General features: G+C 37.8%; 1 protein-coding gene across 1 annotated transcript in view; it reads right to left on the bottom strand.

Moving 5' to 3' along the window:
- The window catches only part of DERA (deoxyribose-phosphate aldolase), a 53197-nt gene that overhangs the window by 31364 nt on the left and 4671 nt on the right, over positions 1-17162 (bottom strand). Inside the window, exons 2-6 of the mRNA XM_042837863.1 lie at positions 14644-14741; positions 11738-11885; positions 9972-10067; positions 8549-8683; positions 591-719 (exon numbers count right to left, since the gene is read on the bottom strand). Of these exons, the coding sequence (XP_042693797.1) occupies positions 591-719; positions 8549-8683; positions 9972-10067; positions 11738-11885; positions 14644-14741 (606 nt within the window). The remainder of the gene's footprint in view (positions 1-590; positions 720-8548; positions 8684-9971; positions 10068-11737; positions 11886-14643; positions 14742-17162) is intronic.

Here is a 17162-nt window from a genome sequence, read left to right as displayed (position 1 = left end):
TATTAACTGTCCCACTTTCGAGAGTGCCACTTAAAAACAGTTATAATCTAGAGCATTCCAGCACCTGCTGCATCACTGATGCTCTTCCTCTTGATGAATCCCCAGCATAGTTGGATTACTCAAACCACACTCCTGTAGAGGTGATGAGAAATGATCACAAACCAAAAACAGTTGTAGCCAGCATAAATCATCTCAAGGAAGAGATCTGCCCATCTACATTTATAACAGGCTCACAACGCACCTGCTCACACTACCTCTGTACACTCACTGACACTATGTGGATAACATCTATCTGCCCCAAATGTATGTGCCCTTATCAAAAATACCAAAGATCAGACACTTGAAGACAAATTTTTCCTACAAATCCTGTTGCTTAGCATTTCTAAGGGTTATTTAACATTTTGTACCTTTTTGTAGATTATACAAAACAAATGACACTTCATTACTACACCTGCAACTTCAGTAATTGCTGTATAACAATTTTTGCCTACTATAGGCAAAACTAAACTTTCACAATGAGAATTTTTTACGCTTTATGAATAATATAGTAAAGACATTCTTAGCTTAAAAAGAAGAAGCCTTGTATTTACCTGCCATCATAGCGATCATACTGGCTTTGTAGACATTAGCAAGGGACCCCAATTCACCTGTTGCTAGGATTGTTTTCATGTGAGCTTCTCCACAGGCCTCACGGCACTGGCGGATCTCCTCATACAGAACTGTGGATAAAAGCATTTGAAAATGATCAAAGTTGGCTGAGAGACATTTTCAAGTATGGCTGTAATTTCCACTTCTGGATTAATTTCCAATCTTATAATTAGTCATAGCACTCAAGAACTTAAGTTTTGTAAGTTCAATAAATTACATGACTGGAGGTAATTAACAATGCCACACAATTTCAGACTGAACTTAATAGCTATTAATGTCGCTTCTCTCAAAACTACTAATGTGCACAGTATGCCAAACACTCATGAATACATCGGGAGCAAAAAAAAAACCCACTATGATGTACAAAATTGATTTTAAAACAGCTTTTTAAGCAATAGATTTGGTAATAAATTGAATTAGTACTCAGGCACAGTTATGTTTCCCCTTGCACATCATGTCACCACACTCCCTGTTCCCTACAGCCATCTTTGCAGGGCTCAGCCTTTGAGAAAACAGAGATGTAGCCAAGTTGTCTAATTACAGATCTTGGTGCCACCTGTGGTTCCCTGACATCTTTTTCTTGGCCTCCAACTGCTACTCCTGGAGGCACCTCTTATCTATTAGGGCCCATCCTACCCCCAGTTCCATAGGGCAGTCTCAGGAAGGCCAATTAGGAGCTAGATGCCTGTGTTTAGGTATTTAAATTCCATCCTAAGTTTTGTGAAAACATGAGTTTCCTGAAAACACGCAGCCTCATCAACACAGGCTGCTAACACCCCTGGTGAGGAAAGCCTGAGGTCCAAGGTAGCACCTTCATGGCTCAACAGCTCTGCATGGATCTGCATCTGTGAACTCCCCTCAGGGAGTTACTGAGGACTCAGGCCTACTGAGTTTCTTGAAAAAAAAGGCAGAACTTGCAGACCTGGACAGGAAATGGGAGCACAAAGAAAATGTCCTACCCCTTTTTGGCAAAATTCAGCAGTCCCATCCCATCCCCTCCCCCCCAAATATTAAACTTCCAGAGATTAAAAGAGTGAGAAGTTGTGGAAATATAGCTGCTACAGTCTGGCCACTTGGGGATGATTAAGGCTCATCTAAACTAGTGGCAGGGAGAAAAGCAGCTCTTACAGTGTGCTGCCAATGTTTCTGGAATCTGAATTAGAAGGAAAAAAAAAGGCAAAATAAGCAAATAGTATCTTTTATAAGAGTCCTTTTCAGAAACTATACTTAATCTTTAAGCACACATAATGAAAAAGTTCATTTATAGAAGACAAAAAAACACCAGCTTTAACAAATTTTCCTAAAGTCCAGGATTATCTTTTTCAGCATACTGTCTCAGTCCCCAGACAAGTCCCAAAGAAGGCTCTCCAGCTGGACACCTCCTTTGCCTGCCATGTTGCCAAGTCCTACTGATGCTGTGGGTTTACCAGGCTGCTGGGGCTGGGATCACTGCGGTGGTCCTCAGAGACATACTACACACATTAGTAGACAACTGGCTAACGTACTTAGCAAGTCCCTTTATAGACACCAGGCTTCACCTTGTTTCTTACTGTGTACCAAAGGTGTGAATTAATCAGTACTAGCATGCGGTCTAACATGTTTTATTGATCAATTGATGATACTCCAAAAACCTTCTACATCAAATCAAGACTCAAAAAAAAAAAAAGGAAATACAAAGCACCTGTGCTATTTTCTTGTGCATTTGATAATGCTACTCGTGTTAGATCCAAACGCAGTTTCTTTTTGTGGAGTGACTCTTTCCTGAAGCCTTTGGAAAGCTGGAAAAAGCAGCTTTCATGTTCTAGTTTCGGTAACAACAAGAAAAGACTCAAGTTTTCTCTACCTTTAAGATACACTGCCAAAAATGTCAAAACAAAATCAACAAAATGTACATTTAGTTTGGATTCCATGAAAAGAAATTTTATTTCCGTAACTGTGTTGTTCACCGAAGTTAGTTCTGCAGCTACAGCACTCTCCCTATTGTTGGAAAGTACATTTATAAGCAATTAGTGCCAAGATCATTTGAATTGTCTCTCTATCTGACAGCATGCATCAACCCACAGACAGGAACAACTGAAGATCTTCAATCATCTGTGTCTGTCAGGTTACTTGAGGTGGTGGAACAGTAGGCATGTGTTAATGGGGCAGGTGTGGAGGTAATAAATACTCTTCTTTTATTCACACTCTATTCACAGATCAATTATTGCATTGAGTATTTGGCACTCACAGGATATTCTCAGCCCTACAGTAAAAGTACGAATAGAAACGCAACTATCTCTGGGAAAGAGAAAATTAACCAAAGCACCTGAGACTGAACACCTTTGTCCCAGGTCAAGCAGGCACTGCTTTGTTTCAGAAACAATGCATGAACTCCTATTGCTCTCAAAAATAAAAAGGGTACTCAATCAGATTTAAATAAAAAGAGAAATTACTCGATCAACTCAAAACTTCCTCTCAAAAGACTGAAGAGTGATCGCACTTGAATATACAGTCACTTTTTCAAGAAGTCCAGGGCCATTTTTAAGACAGGTTGTGCTGCCAAATTTCAATCTTGTAGCTACCTGGTTCTCTCAAGCTCTTTAGTGATGGGAGCAGAGCTGGACACCATGGCTCTTGGCATACTTCTGACCTCTGCAGTACACTACTAGTAGCTGGCAGAGCAGATGGGGCTGCTCTGGGTAGCAGAAGTGGCAAAATGCATTTAGGAAAATCTCCAACACAGGAAACTCCAGAGGCATATTCTCAGCTATGAGCTAAAACCACTACGAAAAGCTTGCAAGAGATTCTTCTTCTGACTCTTAAAAACAGTGGAAATAATAATGAAGAGCTCTCAAAGCAAATGGCCAATACTGTGCAGTATCTCAAATACAGCACTAACATTACACATATTAAATCAGGAAAAAACACACACAAAGAAAACAAACAAAACCAGAATCAAAGCTAGCTGTACTACATAGATTATATTTACACCCTGATGCTCACTGCAGCAGTTTGTAGTATCTCTGCTGATTAAGCAGTTAAAATGAGTGTGATACAAGAATTATATTATACTTTGCTCCCATTTATTTAACATTCCTTACTATTTTTATGAGCTTCAAATACGCTTTTATTGTATGCATATATAAGTCAGAAAAGATCAGATTTTAAAGGAGAGAAAAAATCCTTTATAGCAATATTTTCTATATATTTCTATATAGATACATAGATATATCTATATATAATAATTGCACAGTTATAAAATATAAGTGCTGGATGGTGACGATTTTTTTTTTAAGCTTTACTGAATTTCCAAATATTCAGTACAAACATTCCATTGTATTTAGCTATTATTAAATACACCAGAGAAAATGTGCCTTTCCCTTCATGTCTCTCAAGCAAGCATCCCTATCAATTAATACTGGCTATGATCTGCCCTAGATTGTCTATATGGTATTTTGATTTGGTCCAATACATTTGTCTTAAAATCAAATGAAGGGAATAATACGTCTCTTACACAGGGTATGAAAATGTTAAAGGAAGAATAAAAACAGCTTAATTTTTATGAAACTGCTCTTCTAAAAAAAAAATGTGATAAAAACACTTTTTTTTTTTTCTTTAAATTCAGTTTATTCACTGTTTTCAACTAGTCATTCACATTGACTGATGTTAAGGGTAGAAACTGAGATGAGAAGGGACGATGTTTCAATTTCTGTTAGACCAAAAGATCAAGGTAATCATGTTAGGAAATTGGAAAATGAGCTGGAATGCCTTCTGTCTTGCACATTAATGGCAGGTTTGTTAACAAAATGACAAGCACGAGGCTATCAGCACAACACGACTCTATCAGTTCTGCTCTCAGCCACATATGTGCAACTCCAGGCTCCAGTGATTCACATGAAACTGAGAACAGAATTTGGTTTCAGGAGTCTGAGCTGCTGCTGACAGTATAAGAAAGAAATACAGTCCCAAGTCAGCTTGCAAATCTAGAAAATGGAAAATTCCAATAAAATATTTTCAAACAACATGTAGAGTCTTGTTCAAGTCTGCAGAAGAGATAATATGTATATTATCTCTGCAGCTTATAAAAGGGGGGGCCCAATTACTGAAAAAAGACTTTGCACTCATAACTCAATACTTATTAGCAAGGATTGAAAGGCAGCTTTCATAATGAGGTTACAGCAATGCATGTCATGGATGCAGCCATGCTCTAACTTCTTAGACAATTCTATTTTTGCACCCTTTTTTTTTTTTTTTACAGGAAACTGCAACTGACATAGAGCAAATGATAATCAACCATTATTAGTGGTTGTCAAGTATTTGGAAGCCACTGACATTGTGGTATAACCAGTGTTTGCTAAAAGCTGTGAAACTAAAAGTAATTTTATCAAACCTCAGATAGTTTCAGAAGGTAGAGCAAACCACGATATGTATGGAGAATATATCCGGCTTCTTTCAGAAATTTGTTGGTCAGCTTCAACACAATTTACCCACAGGCTTCACATGCTGTGGTTAAAGACATAATCTAAATTCTGACTTTTAAGCTTAATTTATACTTTCTTAAGTAATACAAGACAATGGTTTAGTAAACTATTGTAAAGTATTATTGCTCCAAAAGCAAATTGCTTGTAAAAGGTACGTATATATAAGCTCATAAACATTTAAGATTCTTTTCCAACCTGAATTAGCTGCCCAATAAAGCTGCTTTCATGTTCAGCACTATTACAAACCTCATTACAATTACCTCATAAAGATCAGATCTAGAAAATATATTTCGAGTGACATAAAGTGTCTCAATAATACTAAAAATCTGCTCAAAATGCAGCCCCCTGCCCTGTGCCATCATGACAGTGGCTCAGTCCTGAGCCCAGCCCAGGGAACGCATTCATCCCTCGACAACAACCAAATATTGTAGCTCTATTAGAACTGTTTCAGCTGAAACCAGTGGAAGGATAGGGCACAGTGCAGTGCTAGCTCAAGTTATGGCAAATGATTGCATGCATTTGGATACACTGGCTAAACACGGTCCTGTGAAGAGTGCAAAATATGCAGCTGTGCATGTTTTCCATTCAGGAGAATTTCATCAAAAATTCTCTGATGAGCAGCTTGAGACCTCATGTAGAATGGCAACCACTAACATCAAACCAGACTGATAAGCTTGATAAGCTTCACAAAAGCAGGGTCAAATATCCCACTAGTTTTATGGTTTTGTTGCCTTTTTTTTTTTTTTTTTTTTTTTTTTTAAGGTTTTAATAAAAATACGGACACTTAAAGTAAGTTTTGTTGCTTATATGCATTAACTGTATTTTAGGAGGGCTGCTCCAAAAGTAATGCCTCCTACTTTATTGATACACGCCACCAGAAATGGATGTTGGCAGCATGGCAGTAGAGGTTCAACCTTCCCACCAATGCTCCATTACGTTTTGTTCCCATGTGACAGATGGCAGTGGAGGGGTAGTCTGACAAAATGGCATCTGACGTGGAAGAGTGGATAAAGTAAAGGCATGTCACTGAATTCTTCCCCGCAGAAAATGTTGCACCCACTGACAATCAATGCTTGCTGAACATTTACAGAGACAAAATAGTGGATGTGAGCACAGTGAGGTGGCAGGTGGCAACAGCAACAGTGGGTCACTTTGATGAGCATGATATGCAGACTCTTGTTCATCATTGGCAAAAATGCATAGCTAACACTGGTGATTCTGTTGAAAAATAGTGTTTTGTAGCTGAGAATTTGCTCTATCAAACTGTGACTTTCATAGAGTTACTGTGCTCACTGTATCTGTTGCAGTTTTATCTGTTGCAATTTTTTATGCAGAAAATAAATGGGAGGCATTACTTTTGGAGCAGCCTATGTATGCATGGCTCAAGACTTCTTCCCTTACTGCAGTCCAGGCAACCCAAAATGTTGGACACTCAAGCAATAAAATATTCACTAACAGTACAAGCTTCTGAAACAAACCACAGAGCAATACTGCTCCATCACAGTGACCCCAACTATGGAACAGACTGAAAATATATGAAGCTAGAAATACACAAACAGTTAAGACAAAAGTACTCTAAAGGTCCATATTTATTTGTCAATAGTATCCGAGATCTCAAAGAATGACAACATAACAAAATAATCATAAAAATATACTTGGGTTTTAAATATAAACAGTTTCTACCATAACTGCAAGGCAGCCAAAAAAGCTACCATCAGTAAAAGATACGGATGCCTTTTGAGCTTGTCCTGACCTTGGCTGTAGATAGAAGACTATAAATAGCAAATCAAATATCAATCTTATTTGTTTAGTAAACTGATAGCTTTATACTATATCCACCATTCTTACATCTATGTCCTCCTTCCCTGTGACTTACAATCATCAGAAACAGTTCACTTCCCATACAGGAAAAATCTGACAGTGTATGTCCAATTCATTTCAGTCACTGGTAAAAACTCTCTCTCTGAATCGAACTGTGCTTCTCCTCAATTCTTCTCATTATATTGGGCTGTATAATGCAGAGCTTGCACTTGTAACTGCCTGCATGCCCCAGTTTCCTGACCTCTGCTCCCTGCAACTTGCATCGAACAGCAGTGTACCATGAAGTCTGAAGCACAGTAAGAATGGTTAAGTCAAAAATTTTTGTAAGATAGCAACAGATGTTTTTAGACACAAATTCAAGCTGCTTTCTAAGTTCAGTGTGATGGACTTTTTTTCCCCTCTAAGTGCTGGAGAAAGACCACTGGACTTAGGTCATTTTGTATCCAAGACCTGTTAAATATCTCCACTTGAGGAGCAACATGCTTCCTAACTGTACATAAGGCTTGTTACAAGTCACAAGCATGGCATAGGAAAATGTGCATACAATCTTAATGTTGGCTAACAGAATTTGAACCATCATTCTCAGTCTCCTGGTCTCCATCTTCCATCAGTTTCAGAGGCTGTGTCTGAACCACTTAAGACAGAAACAAATGGCTACAGCATCTGCCTTCAAGAAGCCAGACATTTGTAAACATGCATTTATTTCAAGGTAAAGGAATGGAGATGAAGAGGTCAAGATGTAAGACCAAATGGCAAACAAGATATGAGTCTTGAAGAAACAGATGCACAAACTCCAGGTGTTTTGTTTGTTAGTTTTTCAAATTCAATTCTAAATGATAACTGAAAGAAGCTCAAAATCAGAAAACATGATCTGTTACTGCAATGTCTCTACTTCCTCAACCAAAACCAGGTACCAGTGCTTTTATGGAGTCTTCCAATCACACAAGCTATTACAGTACTGCATTATACAATTAAATGGAAAATTCACTGCAAGACAATGATGTGTTTACCTTCACACTGAGATTAGTTGTAGGAGCATTGTCAGCACTTAAGGTGAACCGTTCACAGTACATTAAGGAGGCAATTAGAGCAAAAACCATCTTCAGCATTATTGTTCTTACTAATTAGTTGCAGGTTACAGGCACAGGAACATCAAAAATAATATGAACAGTCAATTTGTACCCTCAACTTTAAAAAAGAAAACAACGAAAATACACATTTTTGTCAAGAACTGAAATGTGTATTTAATAAGATATCATTTACATTAGCAGCCCCCTGGGGGGTTTAACAAAACTGTTCAAAGATTGTCAGCATTCATTTCTCCTCCGTTTCACTTGCTATTTTTTAATTCTGTATGGAAAATGCTCAAAAATATAGAAACAACAGACCCAATCTTTAAAGCATAAAGCAATTCTGAATTCCCAACCTGGAACAGCATTCTTTTTAAGAAATTTGATAATTTGTCATGCTTTAGTAAAATTATTTTGACTTAGTTCAGTGTCCCAGATGATGAGAAAGTATCTGGGGAAGGATCAAATTCTTTAAGGACTAGTAATGTAGAAACTGGGGGGGAAGAGACAGAACTAGCACATACACTTACATAGGTTTAGCTTCCTTACCTTCCCACTGGCCACTGAGCACCAGGCTCCTGCTAATGACGATGTCAATCTCTCTAGCACCATACTGCACAGCCAGCTTTATTTCAGCCAGTTTCGTTTCTAGAGGAGTTTGTCCAGATGGAAACCCAGCAGCCACTAACAAGGATGGAAATAGAGGTAGGGGGGAGAAAGTTTGGTTTATAAATTGAACATAAAATTGTGTGTACTTCTAATACACAAAAGAATTTGAAAGCCACTGATTTTTTTTTCTTTTTAAATCCCTATCACAAATCAAAAACCTAAAGGCACTTGATCCTACCCTCCACCCAGCAGATACTAACTGCTTCTTATGAAAAGGTCTCTTCCATAAGACATAAATTTCTCCAAAATGTTCTACAAAAGAACAGTATAGAACTGAATAAAGAATGAGTGAACTCGTATGTGAAACAACAGACAATCTTAAAATTCTCCCCAATTCTTTTAAGGAGTTTTTTGAGTTAAGTCCCAGTAATACATTAAATAACTAAATCACATTAAAGCAAAAGCTTTTTAATGAGGTCTACTTAGAATTTCCTTTATGATGTTTAAGTACAAAATCCAAAGTAACTTTGGAAATAGAAATACTAATGGCTTTGTCAGAGATTCTCCATGACATAAATGCAGGTAGCATTTTTTTTTTTCCTTACACAACAATAAAGAAATAAAAAGAAAATCCAGAAAACATGGATGTTGGCATAAAACACCTGATCTAACTTCAAAGTTAGCCCTTGCTTTGAACAGTTTGACTAAATGACATCCAGAGCTCCCATCCAAACCACATAATTCTGTGATCCTACTTTTTGCTTATAGTAGATTCAGAACTTGTTTACCATGTGGTGACTAGAAAAGAACTGGCACTATGAAATTTATGAGTACAAGTCCTGAACTTGCAGACTGCTCAGCCTGCAATAACCCTTGCCTCTGCACAAATCTTCAATGATTTCAGCCCATAGGACCATACTTAAAAGCCAAAAAACTGACGATGAGAAAAAAAACAACACAGCAACAACAAAAAAATCACAAACCAGAAAACCCAAGATATGTATTAGAGTAATCTACTGCTTGTCTACTGATTCTTTGTCAGGTACACTAACCCAATCAACTTCTACTCATTTGAGGGAAATGGCTTTGTATAACTTAAGAACCTCCCAGCTGAGCTTCCAGATAACAGACTTGGCATTCCTGATAAGCATGAAGTTGAAACAACACAAATGACCACAAAAAACATAAGCAAATCCTCCCCACAATTCCCTTCCTTCCACCTGCTACCTTTTCACCTTACCCAGAAACAAAAGCAAACCTCAACTTCCAGATTTTTCTACATATTTTACACACGTAGATAATACTGCTACACAACTATATATCTATCAAAAGATGTAATTGATTATTTTAACAAAACACTTACCTGAAGCTACTGGTATACTACAACCAGCAGCCTTCAGGGTGTTAACAGCATCAGTGACTCTTGCAGGATACACACAAACTGCTGCAACAGTAATACCTGCAAGAGACACAATTCATTTTTTTCATATGCAGATTTGCACTTCTCTAGTGCACACCATATAACGAACACAGGTATGCTATTTGCACCTCTCTCCCACTTTTGTATTCTCACAAGAACCTTAAGGACATACAACAGGGATATTCATATGAGCGCTTCTCCATAGTTTTATCTCCCTCACAGTCCTCCACCTATGCCTGGGAACAAACTAGCATTATCTGGAGTTAAAGCACCTCTCAGTGTTTGTTTTTTTTTTACCAACAGATTCCCTGTTTAATGACATACATTTAAGACATGCTTAGTCAGCAGCATATTGTGTGAAAAACTGCTGCCAAGCTCTGTCCTTACCTGTTGAGCCAGGCTGAGCCCAGCAGCAACAGAGCAGTATTTATGTTAATGCATTTCTACTGCTTTTTTAGTTAAAACGCTGTTCTCTCTGTCTCAGATAATTGCTCTCATATTTAATCTTTCAACCACCTGAAAAGTCCATAAATCTAAGTTTAGTGAAAAAAAAGGACAAGTTTTGTTATTTCACATGTATGGCTAGAAACTAGAGAACTGAACTTCCTCCTTGGTTTTACATCATATAACTTCAATTAGTGGATGAAAGCCTGCATAAAACTACTGAAATATTTTGATAGTGCAAGCATGTTGCACATGTCACTGAGTTTTTTTCTTTTCGTTAGATGATTCTAAGGCCAACATGCTAGGACAGAAGCCAAATACTCACTGGCACACCAGTGATCACATCTAGAAAAATTCAGAGGTGTTGCACTGATAAAGAAGTTTTATATTGAGAGTCTCAGTTTGCTCTGAAGTTTTATCAGGTTCAATCTCAGGTATAAAATCCGAACTTCAGATGGAGCCTGCTTCAGTAATGTCAACTTGTTGTCAATGCTTTACCACAAGTTGATAAGGGCTGTCTGCTTCCCCTCCAACTCTGTTGGCTTAGCTGAGAACTTTGTAAGTATACGGGCTATATGTGCTTCACACATAACCACGTTCTAGAGGAATTACTCCTTAAAGCAGACTGGGCTGCAAAGATGTCATCTATCATAGTTACTCAAACAAGCAAGTAACAGATAATGTTTTCTGAAGGAGAAATAATGTGCTTACACATGTGTAATACCTATTTTCTGACAAGTAAAGTGACAGACTCTTGAGTATCACAGAATTATAGAATGGCTTAGGTTGGAGGGGTCCTTAAAGAGTAACGCAGAACAGAATCAGCTAAGCATGAAATCCCCCACTTCTGCAATTCAGAAAGGACATCAGCAGATTAATTTGTTTCACCTTAATGCACTGTTATTAAAAGATACACTGAAGTTACACACTTATGGTTTCTGTATCAAATTTGTACATTATGTACCGTAACTTACAGTGTTTACCTGAGTCCATGCCTTAGTTTGGTTTCCAAACTGCGAATGGACTTATCCTTTTCACATTACTGTATTAACTCAAAGAATAAGTATTACGCATTTGAGGCAGTTTCTTTGAATAAGACCAAGTAGTGCCTAATTCTCTCACAACTATTAGTTCAGCAGCACTGTCTGCCACAACTGTTTCCATAATAGAACAGGTCATTTGTACACCTTTCTGAAAACTAAAAAAAATACTGAGGAAACACAGACATTTTCTCTACAAACTTAACAGAACAAAAATAATCAAACCTTTGTCATGCATATCCATAGCTTTCAGTAGATCCTCTCTGATGGGATGCTTAGCTTTAAAACACAGTCTGTGAACATTTGAAGGAGTATCATCACCAGAGAGAGTGGTAAGGTCTATGCAGGTGACAGCTTTCAACAGCCAAGCAGCCTGCAAAGGGAGTGAAGAAAGGAATAAGAAAGGAAGAAAGCTCATGCTTCCAAAGCCAAACTGACTTAGAAACAGGAATCCAAAGCCTGGTTCTCACTCTAAGAATTAGGAAAAGTATGCCATATATATGGAGGATACAAAAAGAATGGTTTATGACAGACAAGGATGGCGGAAATTTGTTCACATCTTAAGTAATATCTGACAGGACAGAAAGGCTTTGGAATCAAGTCATCTGTTTCAGAATCAAAGGCTCAACTCCATTTTTTGTAGCAGAAGCTAAGTACCAAACAGGACTAAGAACCAGACAAGCATTTGTACTCAGAAAAGAAAAATAAAAATAAAAAAGAAAACCCATTAAGTTATGCTTGAAAAGGCTCACAGATTTACAATTGTAAATAAACATATGAATGTACATGTACCCATGTACATGGGTCACTCCAAAACTAATGCCTTCTATTTATATCCAGGGAAACAACAACAAATACAAAGAGAACAATAACTCGCTATAATTCTCACTATATTTCAAAATACTTCTCAACCACTATTAGCAATGCATTTTTGCAGTGATGAACAATATCCTGCACGTTGTGCTCATAACAATCTGCACCAATACAGGTGACCCACTGTTGCTGTTGCCACTGCTGAAACACACCACCCACCACCTCACTGTGCTCACATTCACTGTTTGGTCTCCATAAACATTCAGCAAGCACTGATGAATGTCAGTGGGTGCCATTTTTTCCACATGGAGGCATTCAATGCCACACCTTAGCTTCACATGCATTTCCATATCGGAAGCCATTCTGTCAGACTGCCCCTCTGTCACACAGCAACAAAGTGTAATGCAATACCTGCATGAAGGTTCAACTGACATGAAGGTTCACCAGTGCTTACTGAATGTTTATAGAGACCAAACAGTGAATGTGAGCACAGTGAGGTGGTGGGTGGTGTGTTTCAGCAGTGGCAACAGCAACAGTGGGTCACCCCTACTGCCGTGCCACCAACATCCGCCTCTGATGTCATGTGCCAATAAAATAAACTTGGAGGCATTACTTTCAGCAGCCCTCATATGGTAACACATATGCATGCCTTTTCAGTGAAAATAAAACATGGAAGCAGTGGAAGTTAATAACGCACAATTTTTTTAAAATCAAGAGCCTAGACTTCAAATGTTTCTTTGACTTGTGTGAATCTGGGACTAAAAAGATATATGTAATTAATAGTTGAAAAACAAAACAAAATAAGAAAAACAGAACAACAGACTAAGAGCTAAATTACAATGCTAGAGTAGTCTTCAGAGGAAAATGCTATACAACATTAAAAGACTTATTGATTAGAGAATGGAACAAAACCACATCCAAATATTTTTCAAGATTTGTTGTTGAGCAAAAATTGAACTTGAAACATTATTTTGAAATATTTGCTGGAGGTCTTCTAGCAAACGCACATTTGCAGCAATGGCTTCACTAAAAACAGACATCTTTTGTTTAGCACTTGTTCAACAAGGAGTGAGATGGCAGTGAAGGCCATTTGAGTCTATACAGCAATATCAAGGACAATCTCTTCCTGACCATTCCATTCTATTTCATGGTTTGTCAGCGTACGAGGCAAAACTTGTTTCTGCATGGAGGTACTGCTCTGCAAATCTTAAGAGGCAGACCAGCCTGTAAACCTTTCACACTTAGCTAATGAGTGTCTCCTTTCTGAACCTATAGCAAATATTACATCAAAAGCTGCTTTTGGGGTACTGAGCTGAGTAATGAACTGTTACTGGCCTCTGACAGTCTAAGCTTGACCGCTTGCTTCTAACCAATTTCTACTTTCATCCTACAATACTTCAGACTTTGATCATGAAGGTAGCTTTGGCCACCCCAGAACAGCTGCCTCCCACATTAAGCTCAGAATGTCAACTGCTTTGAAAAAAAAATTTTTTTTAAGAATTAAGTACAAATAAGTGATTGCATCTTCATTCTATTAAGTTGCAATATAAAGATTACTCCTTTATTGTCTCCTATCTCCTGCTTCCAGTCACTGCTGAAAGGAAGCCATTTGTTCAGTGTGGAGACAGAAGGCACAACACTTTTTGCCCACTGAACCAGGAATCAAGTTGTCCTTCGAACACCACTCACAGCCTACAGCAGAGTGCTCACTGAGAGCTCTGGGCCTGATCCACAGCACTTCTCAGACCTTGTCCTTGCTCAATGCTGCCAAACTGCCTATCTATGGCATTCCTACACCCAGCTCTGTAGCTGTACACACAGAAACACACATCAAGTACCATATCCAGTTAGGATTTTTGAGTTTTCAGCAACAACTAGTTAAGCAAAAAAATCACACTTGTTGGGAATGTTTAAGTAAGCAACAATCATCCAGGTAGGTCAAACTTGACAGGGACCATGATCATATCTTACAGCTTTAAATTAAAAAATAAGGAGGCTGTGTGCAGAGAAGTCTGCCTAGGATACAGAATAAATGTGGTGGGATAGTAATATACAACTTAATCCACTCATGAATAAAGATGACTGAAATTCATTTGCGGTTTTGCCACTCATGAGTTATAAGGTTTTTAACTTGTTTGGATAAATGCGTCACCTTATTCCATCCCATCATCATCAAATACAAATTATTAAAATAAGACATGGACAAGCACATCTTTTAAGTTTACATGCATCTTGAGGAAAATTCAATATTTCAGCTTAGAGAGGGAGAGTGACTGCTTTAAAAATACAGGAACAGAATGCATAAAAAGAGCACTTACTTGCCAATTACCTTTCACAGTCCGCCATTTCTGAATTTGTTCCGCATGCCTTACAACTGCAGGTGGATTCACATACACTTTGGAGATCCAGCCAAGCTCTGATGTGGGAGAAAAAAAAAAAGAAAAAAAAGTCTCTAATCTATTTCTGTGTTCTTTTAGTGTGCTGTGTGAGACTTCAGGAAGAAGCTGTAGATTTATTTTGGTCCTCCAAAGAGCATATTGTGCTTTCATATCCTTTCAGGGGCTTCCACACTTCTAACCAGTCCAAAATACCACACTACGATAAACGCCTGTCAGGGGATGAACTGTGAACTGTGAACTGAATCAGGGGATGTTTCATGCAGCATGTCTTGTTTGCTGTTAGAACTAAATTAGCTTAATGCTGGTGAGAGATGCTGTGTTCCAGTCCCAACCTGTGAATTTTAGTATGCATGCTGTAGATAAGCAGTCTTCTGTTGTTGTTTGCTGATTTAGTTCTTGATTCTAGAGTAACGCAATATTTAGTCAGCCCATTCCTTGTCTGCTTGCAACAAGGATGCAATGGCATTTTATGTGTATGTCCGTGGATCTTTGACTGCAGGAACTGTATCCCACACGGTCACAAAAATCTCCAGACAGACTTTTGTGTAATAATACAGATAGGTTGTTTTTCACCTGGAGCTCCTTTTAATGAATTTGCTATGAGGGATGGACAATCTGCAAGTTTCCAAAAGAACTACATTCCTGGGCAGCACATCTGATGGAAAGTATATATGTACCTGCCTGCCTTAGAAGTGCTCACCTTGCCAAGCACCATGGGGGACTCGGGCAAACATCTTCCATCTGTGAATTTCTTTAGATGCCCACTGCAGGTGGTCTGGGTTGCAATTTCAATGAGTTACAGTACTGATAAACAATAACCAGAGCCAAGAAGAAGTGGGTACTCAACATTTACAAAAATAATAAAAATGTCCAAAAATAGCACCACAAAATGATAATCGCTTTATAAAGGGTAACTGAATGATAAAGAAGAACTGAGGGTTCACACTCTCACATCTTGAAATTTCTGCCTAGTGTGATAAATCAAAGGTCTCATTTTGAATGTTAATAAACACAGACTCATATTCTCCTGCTCAGAGAAGTACACAGATAAAAGAAAACAGAACATCTTCAAAATCTCTTGCACCCCAAACATAAATAATTCTTTTAAATCTCTTTCTTTCTACTTTTTAGTTTTAATAACGCACAAAAATGAAGGACTAATGCACCAATTAAAATATGTGTAAATGCAACCTTGTTTCCTAACCAGCCTACAGATAATGCTGAAGAAAACAATTTAGGACAGAGATTACTCAGTAGATAAGCAAGACAGTTGTAGGAGATTTAGCTAAGACTTGTTCTCAGCAGAGTCAGTCACCTTGCTAATTACTTTTCTATCACTACATACATTTAATATCATAAGCAGAATCTGCAGGGTCAAAATGTCCAAAGCAGATAAATCTAAAAAAAAAAAAAAAAAAAAAAAGGAATTCCAGACAGTCATAAGGAATTTAGGATTTCTAGCAACAGTTTTACTACAGTCTTACTACATACAATATAAGGAGTAGCAGGTCAAGATGAAAACCAGTTTAACAAAAACCCTCAATAATTCTCTTCACTCGCAACAGGTCACATTATCTAAAAAATAAAAAATGAATCTGACATGCAGAAAGCAACTGAGAAAAGCTATTGCTACAATATTTACAGCTAAATCTTTCCTACTTTTTAAATGTCAATAACTGCAAACCATATAAACACAGACAGCTGAAATATAAGCTGCATCTTCTGCAGCTGCTTTAAGGTCAGGTCTCCTAGGTGAGAGCACAGATCTCCCATGGGGCTACCATAGGTAATATTTGCCATTGAGAAGGAAAATATAAACAAACAAACAAATAAATAATGGATACAGAAATTCTGTGTAGTGATTCTACTACTGTGTGCCAAGTGTACAGGGGCAACCATTTAGTCGTAATCCAATTTGTCCTGAAAACTTTTGAACCCTTCTGCATACATGGTGATCTTTCAGTTCCTTTGGAAAAATGCCATAAAAATTAAAGAAGCCAATTCAGATGAGGAAATCAGCTTCTAACACTCTAATAAGGACCCAGAAGTTTCACTTGCTCTACTGTAACCTATTATTTCTACATTTTGGAAGACAACAAAGAAATCTGGTTTAATTATTAATCTGTAAAAACTACTGCTGTCTGCAGAAGTGTTTGGAAGAATACGAAGACATCAAGATTCTATCTGATACATCTGATGCTGGACCTTGCTAGAGATACTTTTACTGTATCTGGCCCTACCTGACTTTTGGGCATAGCTTCTCAGAAGGTTTGAATAACCTGTTCAGAAGATGGAGCACTGCACACTAGATTGAATTAAAGGAAATAATTAAGGGTAATGCTCTGAGGGGTAGGAAAGGCAATAATATCAAAGAAATTCACAGTCAGTAGGAGAAAAGAAAAGAAAAGAAAAGAAAAGAAAAGAAAAGAAAAGAAAAG

This window comes from Centrocercus urophasianus, unplaced genomic scaffold (assembly GCF_019232065.1).
Source record: "Centrocercus urophasianus isolate 14NV4802_14NV808 unplaced genomic scaffold, USGS_Curo_1.0 seq_73, whole genome shotgun sequence".
Classification (NCBI taxonomy): Eukaryota; Metazoa; Chordata; class Aves; order Galliformes; family Phasianidae; genus Centrocercus; species Centrocercus urophasianus.
The sequence above is the reverse complement of the archived record's forward strand: the minus strand, read 5'-3'. Positions and strand labels throughout refer to the sequence as shown.